Consider the following 19,241-nt stretch of genomic DNA (forward strand, 5'->3'; position numbering starts at 1 on the left):
GATACAGATCTCTTATTTGGGTCATCCATAAAAAATACTATTTTTTATGCTAAGAGTATTCCTTTTTATTGTGAATATCGGTAGGATTGACTCGTCTCACAGATAAAGATTCGTGAGACCGTCTCACAAGAAACACATATACCGGTATACACACAAATAAAAGAATCATATATAATACAAAAACATCATTATTATTATCATCATAACAAAAAATCAAATCCTAATAAAGTCCCCCAACGCATGCAAATCCAATAATAATTCACAGCCCTCGAACAACAAATCTCCCCAAAAACCTCCAAGCTCACAAAGATAGAAAACGATAGCAAGAATCAATTCTCCAAGAATTTTTTTTCGAAGAAAATCCCACTAAAACATCGCAAAAGGAGAGGGCAAAAAGAGATATATATATATATATATATATATATATATATATATATAAATTCATTATTATTTTTCTTGATGGCAGGTTTGCAGAGATCTGCAGTATCATTTAGGAGACAAGGATCCTCGGGATTGGTATGGAACGAGAAGCTGAATCAGCTCATTAATCAACAAAATCAAGACGCAGCGGCAACCGGCACAGGATTAAGGATCGAAAGGAGCCGATCCACAGGAGGAGAAAAGGGTTTCAGCTCCGGAAAGGTGACTTCAACCGCTGAGCCACCGTCTCCTAAGGTTTCTGCTTGTGGGTTCTGCGCCGTCGCTTTCGGAAAACATGATCAAAAGAACCGCCATCCGCGGCCACCGAGGTCCGGTAAGCGCGCGATGTGATTTTTAGATCATGTAAGATGTAAAATATTTAACAGAAACTGGTTTTTTTTTTCCTCTTTTTCAATCCCATGGGATGATCGTGTGTTGAATGATGCTTTGCTAGTTTCTTTTTGATACTGTCTCAATTGTTTTTAGCTTTGTTTTTCCTTAATTTTCAGTGAAATTATTATATATATGAATCTATATATATTATTCCTTTGTTCCTTGGGCAATATATATGCTTGTTAAGTCAAGATCTTGGATCCATTCAAATCTTTATAGAGAATCATTATTATTAGAATGATCACTATAAAAGTATATGTTTCAAAATAATTCATAAATTTAATCACAAGATAAAAGTTTCCCTTAGAAAAATTTAACACAAATATATTATATTTGAATTAAATTATTTCAAACCTGTATGAAAATAATTCTAATTTCGTGATATATTTAATTTTTAATGAAAATTTTAGAAGCTGCATTTTAAATATTATTTAAGATAAAAGTTCGCATTTTAAATATTATTTAAGATATACATATATTTATTTATTTATTATTCACTAAAAGTAAGTTTCGTATGAGACGTTCTTGTTAGAATTTTAAATAGGTCGAGTAGCGTCTTACTCGGAAAAATGAGAGTGGATGCTCAATGAATAAAAGAGTCTTTGCAAGTTAGGTTTCATTAAATCTTAAGGTTGATATCTAGTGGATTCTCATTAGTTCTTCAACCTTATGTTTTCTTGTGGTTAATCATTAATTACCTTTAGACTTCAATATTTCGTATCCTTTACAAATTACAATGGAAGAAATATGCTACGTAACATTACTGTACAAGGCCATAGGTTTCAAACATATTTTCCTTCAATATCCTCTGCCCAAATCGTCAATCTTAATCTGTACGTCCCAATTTTATTTTATTTTATTTTAAAAAAACTTCAAATTTGGGGATGCACAAATGTTGGACGACATCAAATAGAATGCTTGAAATTCATATAATTGTTGAATGATTTTATATTTGGTGAAGTTCAAATCTATTTTTTTTATTGATTTAGCTAAATGGATCTGTAATAGCTAAAGTTAACAGTACAGATATATGGCATACACGGTTGAAGGCACGCGACTCCCTTTCAAAGGGATCCTTCGCATCGGCACGAGCTCGCCCACACACACATATATACAGACAGGCGCACATAGACATAAATGTCAACAATTTGGGGATGTGAATTTTGATGAACTTCACAAAAACCAACGTATTTCATAGCAAAAAATGGTAACAAAATGAAACAACAAAAGATCCTCGTGTAGTTCTACAGTAAATAAGTAATAGCTGATGCCATATGAAGAATTCTTTATAATTTATTGAAGAGTAATCACAGTATTGAAACAAAAAGTTCAGAGCAATATAGGTTTACACAGCAAATCTGACTCCAAATTAATATGAGACTTCTCAAATATGAGGAAAGCTTCATAGATATTTTCTAGCAAGGGCTCGAACTTTCGTGTCGAAATGTGATGAAGTGATGCGACTCCCAGGAAGATAAAGGGGATTGAGAACAGTCTGAAAATAACAACACAGCAATCATCAATTTCGCTCGAACAAATATCTCAGCACAGAAAATAGGAGCAACTCGACACCTTAACTTTATACTCTAATTTCCTTTATTGAATTTTGTAGTATAGAACGATGACAAGTAGCATATAGTCCAGTTACTTAAAGCGAGCTACCATAAGACTTCATTAGGAATATAAAGCAGACTTCAGATATACATAGTGCATTATAAACTTGCCTTCATGTATAACTCATGAACCTCTTGGAAGAAGCTCTTAATTCCATCATCATTACGAGAATCGTGGAGCAGCATCAGTCGAGTATGTATGACCATAATTGGTTGAGGAAAAATATAAAGTGAATCAATGACGCTTACTAAAACTGATTCGATATAATCAATGCCCACTAATACCAATGGGGAAAGAGATAAATCAAGATCCACATCAATCAAAACAGAAGTATAATGAAATCCAACTCAACATGAGAAAGCTTGTAGCTTGAAAATTTTAAGCATCAAAACTGACATTTTATTCATATTTGGGAGCCAGATCCTCTACTCGCCCCATATTATACAGTAAACAAAATAAGCATCATAATCATCCACACATTTTCCAAAAAGGATGCACAGGATTGAGCTAATGAAAAAAAAATCAAAGGATATGACCTGCAGTTACGTGTACAGACACCACCAAATCATCAAATCTATCAATTGCTTTCAGAAACCTACTTCACAAAAAAAAGGGATGAGAGTGCCGACACCACAAATAAAATCAATAAACAATGAATTTTTTCCAAATTAATCATGTAGGTTTCTCACATAGCACTTGTAGTCCACGCCACATCTTGAACAATGTCTAAAGCAGCATCTAATATGAATTGGTGTAGATGAGCAGCATCCTCTTTCTCCAGATCTCAAAATTATCAGAATAAATCATATTGTGTGATGCCATAATGGCGAAAATGAAATTTTTAAAAAAAATCTAAACTTGATGGGGGATTGAAAAGAATCATACTTTGGGAACTGTACCAACTTCAGCTTCGTAAATGGGGATATCATTTTTGCTTACTATCATGAAGCACGCAGTACTTGCCATCAATTTCTTCCTCTTCTTCTTTGTCTTCTATGAATTTAGCTTCTCTGTAAATATACTAATGAGTGGCCAGCAAACATGAGCATGGCGAGTAATTTTTATATTGCGCCATGATATATATAGACATCTCTAATTTGCTATTTCATAATAGTGGAGCATATTAAAATAACTGTTCTGATACCAAAATGTTACACCAAAAGTTCCTTCAAAATTTGCCTCAGCATCATATGTTCTTTGTTTGCTGCATTTCTGCAGCTTTCAAAACTAAAATAAATAACTCCGAGAGTCTCAGATTTTCTCAACTTTTCCCAACAATCTCTCAACTGCTTCACATCGCCTTTTTTAATTCCCTCTGTTCCCTTAAGTTTCTCATAAACTGCATTTATTCTCTCAACAAAAATTTTTCCTCTGTGTTTCAACAGATTCGAAGAAATTAAATCTAAAACCAGAAGCATCCCATTTCAACTTTCTTAATCCCCCTCCCACCACGGTGTTGTTGGCTAACCCATTGTTTAATTCAAACACCCATATTAGATATTATAATTATAATGTTTTTAAACTATTCATTCAACCATGGCACTATCAAAACTAGGATTCCATGTATCTATTCAATTAACAAAATATTGGTAAATACCTCAATTCAAAGATTCCTCATTTCCAAATCTTGCTGAAAACATAAAATATTTACTCAGCAAACAAACACAAATCTTTATCAAATGCAAATGACGACTATAACTTCGAAAGCCATTTTACACCGTAAAATCAACCATTTCTCCCGATTATAACATCCAATACACCCGAATCAAGTCCTCATTGATCATAAATCCCTAAACAAAGAAACCACAAATCGAAAACTCACCTGAAATGGGTTTGCCAACACCACCTTGGGCCGTACCTTTCCGCCCTTCGTTCTAGTGAGCTTCCTTACGCCCGGTCGGGTTTTGGGAAGAACCGGACTCACTTCCTCGGTTGGCTTGCGAGAGTTGGAAGTTGTCTCCCCGAAAATTCAGCTGAAAACGGATGTGTAAGACTAAGAGGCAGTGGGGTGGGCCTGCTCCATTTCCATATTAGCTTTACTGGGCCTAAAATAAATATGGGTTTTGTATATGGCCCAGATATAAATTGGTCCCCAGCCCCATGGTTTGGATTTCGAGTTTTTAATATATACTAGTTACTGTGCACACGAGATGCGTGTGCGTATAATCTTTTTTATCATTATCAATGAACTAAAGTGAAATTTGACAAATTATGGAGGGATTAAATTGATAGTTGAATTGTTGAAATTAAAGAAAAAAGTGTGTGTTGAAATTTAAAAAAAAAACAAAACAAAACAAAAAACAAAAGTGATATTAATATCATATAAGTGTAAAGTTGGAAGAAAAAATTGGTATCCCCTAGATGGTTACTATCATGCCCTCACCCTTAATAGAATAGAATAGAATATATATATATATATACACACACACACACTAAATAATGTGATATATTTAATTCGATGTTATTTTACTTTTAATTTAAACATATTTGTAACTATTTATTTAAGGGATGTATCGAATTTTTTTAAAATGTGAGTTAATTATATTATTACACAACAAATATTAAAGAGTATTTCCTATAAGCTTGTTAAAAACAAATAAAACATAAAAAGTGATTATATTGAATTTGTGAATATCATACTCGACATTGGTGATCTCCAAATTAAATATCTGCATCTAATAAGAACAGATGGTTGATAAGATGATCTGATAAAAATATTATTCTCATTGCAAATTCAATAATCATGTGATGAAAAAGATTTAAATGTTTAGGTTTTATTCAATGAAAAATAAAATTTTCACCATGTTTGTGAAAAAGAATATATTGAGATGATAGTTAAAGTGAGGAAAATTTCATTCCTTGGTAATTATGTTTTAAATATTTTATATAAATTGTAAACTAAATAGTAAAAATGAATGAATTTATTTTTATTTTTGTAAACAAAAATTTTGAAAGTGTCAAATAGATATTGGGCTGAAAAGCCCAAAAGGCCGGGCTTCCCGTGTATCCAAGAATCCCGTAAAACTGGTGCAAATTCCCAATTCTGATTTAAAAAAAACCCTAGCTCCATCATATCTCAGCCGCAAACTTTGAGCAGGAAGACCGGGAGCAAGCTCAGGTGCATAGTTTTAGCGCAATCTTCCAGTGTCTGCGCGGTTGAATTTTTTATTGCAAATTGAGAATTTAATGGAGGAGATAACGGAGGGAGTGAACAAGATGAACATCGTGGAATTCCAGAAGAAGAACCGGATTCAAGTCTCCCATACCAAGAAGCCTCTTTTCTTTTACGTCAATCTCACCAAGGTATTGGTATCTCAGCTCCTGTGATCAAATGTGAATCCTATTGAAATTAGGTCTATTAATTTGTGTTTTCCTTTCATAAATGTGTAGAGATACATGCAACAGTACAATGAGGTGGAGCTTTCGGCTCTTGGAATGGGTAATTACGATTGCTCGTACTTTTTGTGTATTTGTTTGCTCGTTATGTTAAGTTAGTTTGAGTTTGGCTGATTAGAAGCTAATGATTGGTGACCGAGTTAAAGTTTTTAGTTCTGGTCGGATTTGGATGACATGTCTAATGACGCCACCATCTAAATTTTTTAGCTGATGTGAAACAATGTAACATGATACCTCGTAGGAAAAAAAATGCTGGTTAACAGAAGATTTTCATAGATTTTAAGTATGCTGTTTTAAGTTTAATATTATTTTTAGGAAGCGGAAGCAAACTGTTCTTTTTGGGTATCATTCTTGAATCTGAGCTGAGTAAAAGGCCTTTTTCAACAATTTGAGAAATGTTCTCAAGTCAATTCATGTGTGTGCATAGGATATACGATTTTTTTACCTTCTGTGGTAACCTAGGATATGTAAATGAAAATGCTGATACATGAATCATGGATGGAGCTATGTGGAAGGATGAAGGGAAGGATTTTAAGACTTTGCTTATGATATTGTCATAAATATATGAAACAATATCATTCCAGTTGTTGATCCTGCCTCATAAACTAATGAATCCATCACTTTAAAAATTTCATGCGGATTATTAATGCAGATTGTGCAACACTGCCCTCCATCAGTGAGTAACTGGAATGAATACTTATTGTTTCTATATCGCTGCTGATTGTCAAAGGATCTTTCTTTTGAGCTTCTGAATGACGATTTTAATTGTTCTATTTGACATGTACTGATTCTATATTTTGGTTATATTATTGCAGCAATTTCAACAGTTGTCTCAATAGCTGAAATATTGAAAAACAATGGTTTTGCTGTTGAGAAGAGTGAGTTTTCAGTACATACACCCCGGCATTTTTTTTTAGCTTTTTACTTCATAGAGATTTTAAATCGTGAAGCATGTCATAAGTTTGATGTATTTTACACTTTTTAATTTACAATATTCAGAAATCATGACATCCACAGTGGAGATAAAGGATGATTCAAGGGGCAGGCCCGTTCAAAAAGCGAAGGTACGAAAGTGCATATTTAGTTGGTTCAAAAAAAATTTAACTAATAAATATCTTTTAAGTTGGTGAAATGTACGTGTTCTTAGGTTTATATTGAACTTTTCATGTCTAGAATAATTTTTTTTGCTTTCTTGTTTACTATTTTATAGTTCATAGATGCTAGCTATAGCAGCTTTCTCATGGAAGTAGAAGGAAATATAATATCTCAATCTCACCGACTGCCAAATAATAAAAAATGACTTCTACATACAGCAGCTCCCAACCGGTGCAAGTTATTTGACACTGCATATCTAATCAATAATCAAAAGCCTGCATCAGTTTCTGTATGGCACTATTGTAGAGCAATAAGATGGTTGATTAGCAAAGTCATGGGCTAAATATACTGTTTATTGAGTTTTCGCGTTAATAAAGCTCCTTGCTGCAGATTGAAATAGTGTTGGGAAAAACAGCAAACTTCGACGAATTAATGGCTGCTGCACAGGAGGATGGCGAGAATGGCCATGGTGACGACTAGAGCTAGCTGCGAAAATATAATCGCAGACCATCATGTTTCCATAGGTGTATGGTTTTGAATGTTTACCTTAGTTTTGAGTCCACGTAGAGTAGAGTATTGTGTCCTAATATTATTACAAATTGTGCTCTTGTTGGAGACACTGTTGATGTTAGGACTCATGTTTTTGTTTTCCTTTTCAAAATGCTGTCTTGGGTTTTTGAATGTCGTACATGTTTGTCCTGAACATAGTTTATTTTATATGTGTTTGGAAATCATATTAAATGTAGTGTGCATGGGGATCTTGTCTTCTTCTGCACTTGTGGTAAGCGTTGGTCATGTGTAAAATTCTAGTGTTGTGTTCAGAAACTTCACCTAAAGAAGAGAATTTTACCCACTTGAGGGGAGGAGATTTGATAGAAAATCCAATATTTTATTTTATTTTTATGCCGATGAAACTCAAGATTGTTATCTTCTTAAGTTCACTTAATAAAAGCAACTGAAAAACACAAAAAAAATTATTATATGTTAGGACATTTTCATTTTTATATTTAAAATATACTTAGTTTTATTGTTAAATAAAATCTTTAATAAAAGAAGAGAATAAAATATAAATGAGTAGTTTTTCTGTGAAACGGTCTTACGAATATTTATCTCTGAGACGGGTCAACTTTACAGATATTCACAATAAAAAGTAATATTTTTAGCATAAAAAATAATATTTTTTAATGAATGAGCTAAATAAGATATTCGTCTTATAAAATACGATCCGTGAAATTTTCTCACACAAGTTTTTGTCAATATAAATAACGTGGCTCGATTATTTTATTCATCATTTTTCTTTCATCAAAGCATAATTAGAATTTCTTTATTATTATTTGTTTAACAAGTAGAGTTGCTGGAGACTCCACGTCGCGACTAACCTCAGAAAGCTGAAACTACTATTTTGCCCCTGAGAAATTCCAAATGTTACACACTTCCCTTCGGCCTCCCATGGTGCTTGTAGTCATTTCAATGTCTGCTGCTTTCTTCTCCATTTGCAGAATCAGATACTGTGAACGAACGAACCTCAACATTTCCCTTACTGGTATGGCGCTCATTTTCCCTGCCAAGTGCTCGAGCGTGGCAGTGCCCCTTCTACCGCACCTTAGCCCGCGCCGTCGCGGGATTATCCTCTCCCCTAGTTTGTCGCCTTCGACGGAGGTGGACTGGGTAAAAGAAACTTCGAGCTTCTTTGAAAAGGACCCTCGACCGATCATGTTGTTTGACGGTACTGTCCAGTTTAGTGAACGATTGCTGTAAAGGTTTTTTTGGCAATAAATTTTTCGTGTACGACATCCTAGTGTTTTTGTTAAAGTTGTTCTCTTAAAATTACAGGTTCCTGCTAAAGATTAGATTTTTCTTTGGGTTTTTCTCAGTAAAACTCAAGATATCACTAGATAAGTTACAAATAAAATATATGGGATTTGTAAATTTTCTTTTGTTGGGTGGCAGGTGTTTGCAATTTATGTAATGGAGGCGTGAAGTTTGTCCGAAACAATGATCGAAAAAGGTTTGAACACCTCACCTTCTTTTGAAACATTGAATGTAAATGCGGTTATTTTGTAATTTTAGGAATATGCCCTTTTAATCTTTGACCTGGCTGCACATGAAAAAGTTTATCTTTCTTGATAATTTCATCTTTGCCAGGTGCTGAGAATTGTATAATATTTTGAATCTGACTCTGTAGAGTAAGCTTGTTTAAATCTAGATAAGTTGGAGTGATACTTGTCATTATATCTTGCTCAGTGGCTTATAATATGCAGTTCTTTAAATTGAAGTTTCGGCAATATATTTGAAATTTGTTTGTACAAGAGAGATGGATAAATTCGATCTTAGCAGTGTCTCAAGTGGTAAGGATTGATCAACATTGATCAGGCCCATGGCCAACACATGGGTTGTGGATTTTGCCTTCGCATAGTAACGGAGAGCATGATCAAATTTTCCAAGAGAGGTGACTGACTGCACTGCTGTTGATCCTTCGGTTTAATTGCTTGAGGATAGGTCTTTGTGTTAGAATCATTATTTTATTGTTCTATTGTGGTAACTCGCCGTCATACAGCTGGATTGTAAGTATGATGTACGAAAATAAACAGTGTACCAGCAAGTATTGTCCTTCGATTCTTCTTCCATCTGTTTTTGAATTTGGATGGTGCTGGTATTGATAAATCATTCCGAGAATTGCTGAATTTAATTCTGTTTTGTGGGCTTAACTTTCTTGATATCTGTTGCTAAAAAACATAATCATCCATTTCTTGACTTTGTTTTTTATCTGAAGTTGTGTATGTGATCTTCAGACTTTCTAAAACCATGTATATCAAGACAATTTCATGAGACAACTCGAATTCGCTTAAATCTCCCTATAAACTTTAAGAATGACATGCTAGCGATTACTTATAGAGTGCATCGGCGGCTCTCAATGATTATCTGCAGAAAAAGGTAGTATCTTGGTAAATAGTTGGATTTGATTTAAACCACCCCCTTGTGATGGATCTGTTTCATATTTAACCCCTCTTGGACTAAGGTCTGTTGATTCTCCATTCAAGTGACTTTCTTCTCATCACTTTGCATGGAATTTTTTTCCAGGAACATTAGATTTGAAGCTCTACAGAGTGAAGTAGGCAAAAAACTGCTTCAGAGATCTGGAAGAGCACCAGATGATATTTCAAGTGTTGTACTTGTTGATAAAGATAGGTATATCTCCCAACACTCCTTTTACTATTAAAGTTGGCATTTGAAAGCAATATTCAAGCTAGCTTCACATTTTCCTTCCAAACAAAACACTTCGATCAAAAAAGATTTTCCCCAGCGAGCAAAATCACGTTCCCTGGGCGTAAACCCAGTAGTATTTGAGCATTGATTTCAGGTCATATATCAAGTCAGAAGCTGTACTAAAGATAATGCAATACATCGACTTGCCCTTTCCCCAGCTTGCTCTCTTTCTGCAATTCATACCACTGTAAGTAGTGTTGTTCCATTTCCAAGAATCAATTAAGCACTCTCGTTTTACTTCATTCTTGCTATTAATTTTTGCAGATTCATTCGAGATTTTGTATATGACAACGTCGCAGATAACAGATACAGTTTTTTCGGCCGCTCGGATTCATGTGACTTGTAGCTAGCAGCATGCTGCCATATGATGCACATGTATCACTTAACCTATAAATAACTCAGAACCTCCCTTCCCTTTTGAAAGAAGTTCCCTTACAGAAGAAATTATGTATTTTTTTTAGAACCGGATACAGTATCAGCGCTTACTCGGCTAAAGGATCACTCGGATTTTCAAAAGAGGCAAAACTTCATATTTACCAGAGAACATGACAACACACAATCACTAATCTGATACAAACATTTTCTGGTCAGGCTGATAACAAAATAATCAAAGAACTCATCACATTTGTGAATTTAATCAAAATAATCAAAGACCTAAATTTTTTTTTATAAAAAATCTATTTTCTTCTTCATATTATATACGGAACACATGCGTATGTCACGGTCCGTTTGGTGGAGGATAATGCAATTTTTTAAATAATAATTTATACTATTTTATTAAGTTTGAGACACTTAAAGTAACTAATTTTGGTGTCATGATTCGTTTTAATAATTATATATATTAATAAAATGTTCAAATTTTATTTTAAGTTATATGTAATTCATCGAATAGAGTCAGTTTTTCTTGGATTTATGTTATCGGTTTAAGTCATTTTTTTATTATTTTTTATTTTTTTATTTTTCACTTTACTTTTTAATTTATATATCAAAATTACAGTGTAGTCTCTCGCTATTTTTTATAATTATATTTTGATCCTCATTTAAATATAAATCAAATGAATTATAAAAAATATTATACAAGCATGCAAGTTGCAATGCGTGCGTCGGTGTATAAATTTACTCCACTAAAAAAAAAAGAAAAGAAAATCAAAAGTAATGGGAACTACTTATGATATATTTCAACTTATTTTGACTTAAATTTCCCATTTCCACAACCAATTCATTCAACCCCACCACCACCTTGTATAATCCGTCACACGCATAAATACACACAAACTAGTGCCCTCTGCCTTTATTCCACATGCCAATCGGAGCAACCACCGGAGATGAACGGAGCCACCACCCGCCTCCGTTCCTCTACTAACAAAAGACCCACACAGTCCGCACCCACCAACGGCGTCTACAAGCAACTCTCGGATTCTCCCGACATGATCCAGAAAAGATTCACCTCGTCCTCGATCTTCGATAAAAATATCCGTTGCCACGTGAGCAACGCTCATTTCTTGAAATGGACCGCGGGGGACGTGTACGGGACTGCGAGGAATCACCCCGTGCCGTTCGCCTTCGCTGCCTGCGTCCTGTTCTTCATGGTGGTTGAGTACACGCTAAACATGGTTCCGTCGACTGCTCCGCCGTTTGATCTGGGCTTTGTCGCCACCGCAGCCCTCCACCGGTCTCTCGCCACCAAGCCCGACCTCAATACGCTTCTTGCTGGGCTTAATACGGTAAATTTAATATTGCATTTCATTCTCTCGATTAAAAAATTACTACTTTTTCCATTTTAGCCTATTTATGGGCTTTTTTTCACTTGTAAATAATTTTGAGTGGTGGGTTTGACTTTAATTCGATGTGTAAATTGCACATTGCAGTTGATGTTGCTGATTGCAAATGGCAGAAAGTGCGGTGGTGCATTTACCTTTGAATTTTGATGTTGACATATGATACAAGCTCTATTTACATTATATTTAGATTTGCTACATATAATAATATATTTTGAATGCAAACGGTCCCACGGACTAGGATTGAGTATGGACTTGCTTTGGAGTTGATGGTTCATACTAAAAAAATGTATACCAAGTTATAAAATTGAATTGTTTAATGAGATTTTCCAAATTTCGAATCATTGTGGTTTAGGTGTTTGTGGGCATGCAAACGGCCTACATAATAGGTACCTTTGTGATTGAGGGAAGACCAAGAGCTACCTTATCAGCGCTGTTCATGTTCACATGTAGAGGAATTCTTGGATATGTCACACAGCTTCCAGTGCCCCAGGTTCTTATTTATATATGTTCCTTGAAAGTATGTTCAAAATTCAATTTTTATGCAAATTTTTGGAAGATTATTCGCATAACTGAGATATTGACCGGGTTGAATACAAATGGAGTCGAGTTCCATGCATGAGTTGTGAATTCAAATCCAATCCACGATTACTAAGGATCTAGTTGGTCAAGAATGAAAAGTTCATATTTTTTAAAAAGTTCATATTTTTTTACAAAACTTGAAGTAACTTAACTCTTATCTATAAGACTTGAGCAACTCAAAGGTCACTCGAGCTTAAATTCCATATGCTCGAGCTCAAGTTAAACAATGGTTCAAACAGCTTGAGCTCCATCAGAATCAAGTTTGAGTCGATAATTGAGTGATCTCATTGCATAGATGGAAATATGATATCAAATATCTTATAGGTCAACCAGTTCACGGGACAAGCATGGATTTTTAATACTTTTAAAACAAGAAACATGAGTTATTTAACCAAAGGTTTACAATAACTTGCACAGTATTGTCTATCTGTTACATATGTGATCTAAACAAGCATTTGTGATGTTTTGATCGTTTCTTGACAGGAATTCTTGGGTTCAGGTGCAGATTTTCCAGTGGGGAATGTGTCATTTTTCTTGTTTTATTCTGGCCATGTAGCTGCCTCGGTGATCGCTTCTTTAGACATGAAACGGATGCAAAGATGGGAATTCGCGTACACATTTGATGCCCTAAACGTCTTGCAAGTCGTTAGGTTACTAACTACTAGAGGTCACTACACGATCGACTTGGCAGTTGGTGTTGGGGCTGGGATACTCTTCGATTCTCTGGCCGGAAAGTATGAACATAAGAAGAAAGAAAATGGCGTGAGCTGTAATGAAACGATTTAAGTGGCTCGTGTAATTCCCCAAACACAAGATATTCAGCTGTTATGTTTGAAAAAGAATCTTGAAACTATGTGCAATGCAATGTTTAGAAACGTTAAATTCGTGTGATTTGTAAAGATGCTTGTGATTTTCTTGGAAGTTGGAAATAGGATTTAGGTATATGTATGTATCGAACCATGTAAATAGGTGGCAAGAATTTGCTCAGTTCTATCTTTCCCCAGAAAGTTGCTAGTATTTTTGTTTCATGCCTATCATCTGGTATACTAAATGGGTGATTTAAATTTAACCTGGCCTAATTTTTTGCAGCCAAATCCAATTGAGCATCCTATTAATTAGGCCGCTCCCTACCACCAGTAACTAAAATCTTGACCAATAGTTTCTTTATTACTATTAAATATGAATCTTGTCTCCAACAAGGCTGCAAATTAACATTTAGGGATTCGGACAAGTCTTGAAACCTTTGATTTGCTGAACATCACACAACTAATTGTGCGACTAATTCAGTCCAACATGTCTTAAACTGAAAATGAGTTTTGATCAACAAATCCAGAAACTTAAGGAACAGCAAAAATACCCTTCAAAGGGTTGATTGAGCAATCACCAGTCTTATGTTCACATGCAATATTCAGTTGCAAAGATTGACAATCTGAGCTGTATCACGTAGAATTACGCCTTTATTTGATCCCAAGTTGCTTTATATACAAGCACAGCCCAACCAATAGAAGTTACATGTATATACTGATGCTGTCACCAATTTCGATGTGTTCTACAGACAAGCCTTTAAGAATCACGCACAGCGAAAAGCGTCTGGTGTATGAGCTGGAATCCTATGTGTCGTGGCTAGTCCTCAGAATCTAAGTAAGGAGGGCAAGAACCATCGTCCACATTGGCCAGTGGGTTGAAAAGGAGCGAGTTTGGATCAGTACATCCAGGTACGAGATCAAGATTGCAGCGGTCACCCTGTATCCATGACAAAAGTTTAGTTTCAGGTTTTTTTATGCTTTTATCTTTTGGATGCTTAACAAAACATGAATCATCTACGCATCTTTTAGACGTTCTAAATCGCCCTCTCGATTTCATAGACAATAAAAAATTTATATTGCATTTCGAAATGGGGGCAGTGGAGTTAATCTTCCGCATGTATGTACTCTACTTAAGCTACTGATACAGAACCAAAAGCACCACTTTCGGTAGTTGTGCTACATAGGCAGCCACACCGAACAGTAGGGGTAACTTACTCCTTCCAAAGTTAAGTTACCAATCATAGCACATCTAGTGACCACTATGTTATTATCAGGAAATATTGCTTTGTCACATGCACCTTCCTTGCTCAGCTCCTTGGCAAGACCCTGCGAACAAAAATTAAATGTTTACGATGAAATAGTTGGTATTAAGGCAGGTAAACATTCCCTAAACAGGATTAAGAACAGTTTGTCACCTCAGAGAAAAAGTCCATTGGTCTATTCCGCCAAGCCTTTGGCACTTGAAATTGTAGCTTGTAGGGACCGTCCCAATCGACTCCATTCGTAAATGAAAATATTAAACTTAATGCTGAAAAATAGAGAACATCAAGAGAATGTAATACGCCGCAATTTATAAACTAGATTGAATTTGTGCAAGGGGTATACCATGCTTTGGGATGCATATTTGGATTGTGTAAAAAGGAGGATCGGCTTTTCCTCTTACTTTCTGGAGCATTACTCGTGGCTCACCACCACACATGATGGGCTGATTGAACCCTCCTACAGAATGCGTCGATTAACAGAACGCCGCCCACATGCAAACATACAGCACATAATTCAAGATAAACAATGGAGTGGTAAATGCACCATTCACAAGCTTATATATTCGAGCACATAAGACATCAATAATTGAATTTGCATTTCAACAATATTGATCCAGCTTCATGGTTTATTGGAAAGCGAGTGACGCGCAACAAAGTCTATTGAAGCCAACTTTGGATGGAGCGTGAGAAATTACCATTAAAAGCAATTCCGTAGTCTTCGTTGGGAACAAGTTTGTTTGCCATAGGATTATAGAATAGCTTTAGTCTCTCACCCTGTTAATTTTCCCAAGAAATCACACACATGAACAGAATACAGAGGAAATAAAGTTGAGCTAAACATTTAACATACAGCAGTAGGGGGAAGGCCGTTCATGGTCTTCCAGTAGACTGGAGCTCTTCCAAGATCAAAGGTGGCCCATCTAGGAAGCACATAACTATAAAACAGCATTCAAGAAACTATACCATGAGAGTTCATGGACACGAATGCAATTGTCTTGACCGATAAAGAGTTGAACAAAACTCAAAACTGACATTCTAATCTTGTAAAAAAAATGGAGGTGTGAAATTTATATGAACTTACTCTTTAGTTTCCATAATGGGGGCATCTGCAACTGGAGTAGTAGCAGCAGCATCAATTACTTGCCCTCTAATCTTAATTAATCTTCTCTTACTTGGATAATTTCTAGGCAAAGAACTCCCCCAAAAACTAGTGGCTACAAGAAAATTTTATGTTCGATAACATAAGATACTCATGATAATTACTGATGAATATGAAGCTTTAGAAAAATTAGTGGTAATGATTAGTAAAATTTATCAAACTCCTACGTTAAATATGTGATTTTAGCATTCTTTATCCATAAAAAACATGAATTTTCTCCAACTCATTTGTATTCGATACACAACCATGAATCCTATTCACTAAGATCTTGATCTAATTCCAATCCAAGCAATTACAGACTAGTTATATGCTTTGTTACATCAGACAACGAATCAAGATCGCATAGAGATCATTATTCTTTAAAAAAAAAGGGTACCTGAAGAAGTAGAGTTTGATACTATTTGTTTGGAAGAATTAAACAGAGCAGCACTTGTAGCAGCTGTCGCAGCCATTTCTCAAGCAATGTACAGATGTATCTGTCTGGGGAGTGAGGACTTAGATAAAGAAGGAGATGAGGTTCATAGAGATATAAACACAACCACACAACACAAACTTTGCACTCCCAAATATCTCTAAGCAAACAGAAAAGGACAAAAGGCGCGACTTGCATATATCTTGTGTGAACCTAAAAAATCTTGATCTTTTCATCACCAGCCTCGCAAGATACATGCAAAGTCTCCAATTCAACCCCACAAAACCTGCTGTCGCCTTATTGTTATTATTTTTTTTTTTTTTAAGAATAAGCAGCACATTTGACGTCGGATTGGTGCCACATGTGGCGCAGCATTGTAAAAACTATTAAAAAATGAAAAAAAAAAATTTGTTTCGTACATGTAGTTTTGTTATATTTTAATTAATAATAAAATTTGTATTATTTTTTATTTTTTGTAATTATAAATAAATATTTTTAAATTAATATATTTGAAAATTATAAAAATTTTAAGGCTTTGAATTGAAATTAATTAACTATAAAAACTATGAATTTAACGAACAACCAAAGTAAATTATTAATGCGTTAAAAAATTGCAAATTAAGTATGACAAACAAAAAATATTACGAAACAATAACTAATAAACAACAAAATTACAAAACATAAAAATATAAAATAAATCGGATCTCAATCCTCAAATATCTTCAAAATAAGATCCAAAGTTGTCATTATCTTGATTTTCGGCTTCAAGTCTTTTTGGCTAAATTATTTATTGTTGAGTTTTAGTATATTCAAGCAGATTTGGACCAATAATTTTGCTTTGTATTGTATTATTTATTTAATATAAAATGTTCATATTTTATTCTTTCTAATTTATGTTTTTTTAATAAATGAATATTTTTATTAAAATTATAAAAAAATTCAAATAAGTAATTCAAATTTTAATATATAAATTATGAGACTTAATTATTATGATGTTATCAAACTATAAATAATTATTAAAAAATAAAAATATTAATGTGGAAATAAAGAAGAATATTGTGCAGTGCAGAATGAATGATTTGAAATGATTTTCATGCATCATCAACGTAGCACTGGATGTGATGCAAAATGCAGTAGGTTGGAGAGACCTGAGAAACAAAAATCACTCACTAATTCACGGTGTATTTATATAGAGAAACAGAAACGGTTCAAGGGTCCTGATAATTTTCCGTGCAGCATCAATTCCAGTCCCGGGAAATGAAAAAGATTCTAGCTTTGGCATGATTTTGCTATCTGATGTTGTAGTTAAGGGGAGGAAGAATATTTATTGGGGCAGAAAGTGGAATTCTTTGGATATGGCCACAGTTGGGGTACTTGTGGCTATGCATTTGCTGTGTATTGCCGCTCCATTCACATTCAATTGGGGAGCATTTTCTGTTGCCGTAGGATTGTATGCCATCTCGGGCCTTTTGGACATCACGCTTTCTTTCCACAGAAATCTTTCTCACCGGAGTTTCAAGCTTTCCAAATTGCTGGAATACTTCTTCGCGTACTGTGGTGTTCAAGCCCTTCAAGTTGGATTCTTTTGCCTGGTACCACAGAACCAAGATTTCGCATGATGTAGAATCAATAAAAAAAGGAAAACAAAAAGGAAAAAGATTTGCGCTTTGTTTTTTGTCTTGAAATCCAACTGACTGAGTGAGCACACATCGGTACCACAAATATCAGTTTTGTGATACAGAGAAAAACCCTCACAGCCCCCTCGAAGGATTCTGGTTCAGCAACATGAGTTGGCTTTCGATACCAGCAGTATAACTGAAAGGGTATTTTCAGTATTCCAATTGTTTGAATATAAACATATACACAATCTCTCGCGAGTGTTCATGGGTATATTTTGCAATGCGGGAATCCCAACAAAGTTGGTGATTTGGAGAAACAACCCTTGCACAAGTTTCTTCAAAGAACTTATGTTGTCTATCCGATTGCTCTTGAGGCCCTCTACTATATGCCCTCGGAGGGTTCCCCTACACTGGGAAGTGGCACTACTGTTCATTACTACAATGTTGGTGATTTGGAGAAACAACTCTTTTACAAGTTTCTTTAAATAGCATGCAATATGAGACTCACTTTCACAGTCGAATATAAATTTTGTTCCATTGACTTTGAAAATCTGTCATCCTCCTATTCAATCCTACCTGAACGGGTAGAATCGACAAAACTGTAGTTGGCCGTTCATATTTATTTATTTTTGGAGCCTTAATACTATTTCGAATATTGGAGGCTAGAAGGTAGCAGCTCTTGCAAGGGATTTCGTTGAAACTGAGATCTTCCCAATAGACAGTACTTTTATTGCGTAAAATGTTGATGTACAAAGCAAAACTATATGATATTTGGACAATATTAGCATTAAAAGAAGTTTATGATTTAATCATAACAGCTAAATGTGGATTGTTAATGTCATTATGGTATTTCTTGTATCGCAGGGTGTGAGAATCGTGTGGGTGTACCAAATCACTTGGCTGGTGAACTCGGCTTGCCATGTTTGGGGAAAACAAGCGTGGAATACGGGTGATGATCTATCTCGAAATAATTGGTACCTTTGCTTTTTTATCTATCTATTCTTTAAAGTTGCAAAGTCCGGAACCGGAAATGAAATCGTCAACTGTCCATTGCTTGTGGGATTATCATTCTTGGAAACAATTAATTGATCATCTCCATTACTGAATTGAATTTGAATTTCTAGGTGGGTACATTGCTTGCGTTTGGTGAGGGTTAGCATAATAATCACCACGCCTTCGAGTACTCGGCGAGGCATGGGATCGAATGGTGGCAAATCGATATGACATGGTTTCGGTTTCTTCAAGCCATAGGGTTGGCCTCCGATGTCAAGTTGCCCACCACAAACCACAAGCAAAGATGGGCTTTTGGATCAGTCCATCCTTAGGCAAACGAGTTCCTACTTGTTTTCCAATACTTTTGAGTTTTTGTTCATTTGGCGCTGCACCTAAAGAAAATTACTATATCCCAATATATATATATATAGCACATCCATAATGT

At 35.0% G+C, this 19,241-nt stretch overlaps 6 protein-coding genes across 8 annotated transcripts; 4 read left to right on the forward strand and 2 right to left on the reverse strand.

Moving 5' to 3' along the window:
* Positions 1–213: 213 nt before the first annotated feature.
* Positions 214–983, forward strand: LOC142534233 (MAPK kinase substrate protein At1g80180-like). Its single transcript, XM_075641168.1, has one exon. It carries the CDS (start codon positions 460–462, stop codon positions 769–771), a length of 312 nt encoding a protein of 103 aa, XP_075497283.1. The 5' UTR covers positions 214–459; the 3' UTR covers positions 772–983.
* A 1,103-nt stretch (positions 984–2,086) lies between these two features.
* On the reverse strand, positions 2,087–4,408 carry LOC142534232 (transport protein particle 20 kDa subunit-like). Of its 2 annotated transcripts, XM_075641165.1 has the most exons (6): positions 4,250–4,408; positions 3,313–3,437; positions 3,117–3,202; positions 2,958–3,022; positions 2,538–2,620; positions 2,087–2,308 (listed from the first exon to the last, which is right to left on the reverse strand). In XM_075641165.1, the coding sequence occupies exons 2-6, from the start codon at positions 3,391–3,393 to the stop codon at positions 2,216–2,218; spliced, it is 408 nt and encodes a 135-aa protein (XP_075497280.1). In that variant the 5' UTR covers positions 3,394–3,437; positions 4,250–4,408; the 3' UTR covers positions 2,087–2,215. The 2 variants fall into 2 exon arrangements, with proteins under 2 accessions (XP_075497280.1, XP_075497282.1); XM_075641167.1 differs by lacking the exon at positions 4,250–4,408 and having other exon boundaries at positions 3,313–3,493.
* Positions 4,409–5,446: 1,038 nt separating this feature from the next.
* Positions 5,447–7,661, forward strand: LOC142534240 (uncharacterized protein At2g34160-like). Its single transcript, XM_075641179.1, has 5 exons — positions 5,447–5,730; positions 5,818–5,866; positions 6,639–6,701; positions 6,823–6,887; positions 7,309–7,661. The coding sequence occupies exons 1-5, from the start codon at positions 5,614–5,616 to the stop codon at positions 7,396–7,398; spliced, it is 384 nt and encodes a 127-aa protein (XP_075497294.1). The 5' UTR covers positions 5,447–5,613; the 3' UTR covers positions 7,399–7,661.
* Positions 7,662–8,365: 704 nt separating this feature from the next.
* On the forward strand, positions 8,366–10,721 carry LOC142534241 (DCC family protein At1g52590, chloroplastic-like). Its single transcript, XM_075641180.1, has 5 exons — positions 8,366–8,644; positions 8,869–8,926; positions 10,000–10,107; positions 10,280–10,372; positions 10,450–10,721. Exons 1-5 carry the CDS (start codon positions 8,368–8,370, stop codon positions 10,529–10,531), a joined length of 618 nt encoding a protein of 205 aa, XP_075497295.1. The 5' UTR covers positions 8,366–8,367; the 3' UTR covers positions 10,532–10,721.
* A 666-nt stretch (positions 10,722–11,387) lies between these two features.
* Positions 11,388–13,576, forward strand: LOC142534230 (phosphatidylcholine:diacylglycerol cholinephosphotransferase 2-like). The gene is made up of 3 exons (XM_075641162.1): positions 11,388–11,909; positions 12,319–12,456; positions 13,029–13,576. Exons 1-3 carry the CDS (start codon positions 11,511–11,513, stop codon positions 13,329–13,331), a joined length of 840 nt encoding a protein of 279 aa, XP_075497277.1. The 5' UTR covers positions 11,388–11,510; the 3' UTR covers positions 13,332–13,576.
* A 404-nt stretch (positions 13,577–13,980) lies between these two features.
* LOC142534231 (protein POST-ILLUMINATION CHLOROPHYLL FLUORESCENCE INCREASE, chloroplastic-like) lies at positions 13,981–16,364 on the reverse strand. Of its 2 annotated transcripts, XM_075641163.1 has the most exons (8): positions 16,149–16,364; positions 15,695–15,827; positions 15,464–15,548; positions 15,309–15,387; positions 14,957–15,070; positions 14,767–14,879; positions 14,567–14,677; positions 13,981–14,288 (listed from the first exon to the last, which is right to left on the reverse strand). In XM_075641163.1, the coding sequence occupies exons 1-8, from the start codon at positions 16,222–16,224 to the stop codon at positions 14,169–14,171; spliced, it is 831 nt and encodes a 276-aa protein (XP_075497278.1). In that variant the 5' UTR covers positions 16,225–16,364; the 3' UTR covers positions 13,981–14,168. The 2 variants fall into 2 exon arrangements, with proteins under 2 accessions (XP_075497278.1, XP_075497279.1); XM_075641164.1 differs by lacking the exons at positions 15,695–15,827; positions 16,149–16,364 and having other exon boundaries at positions 15,464–15,562.
* Between the last annotated feature and the right edge of the window lie 2,877 nt (positions 16,365–19,241).

This window comes from Primulina tabacum, unplaced genomic scaffold (genome assembly GCF_025594145.1).
Source record: "Primulina tabacum isolate GXHZ01 unplaced genomic scaffold, ASM2559414v2 Contig434, whole genome shotgun sequence".
In the NCBI taxonomy this organism is placed as follows: domain Eukaryota; kingdom Viridiplantae; phylum Streptophyta; class Magnoliopsida; order Lamiales; family Gesneriaceae; genus Primulina; species Primulina tabacum.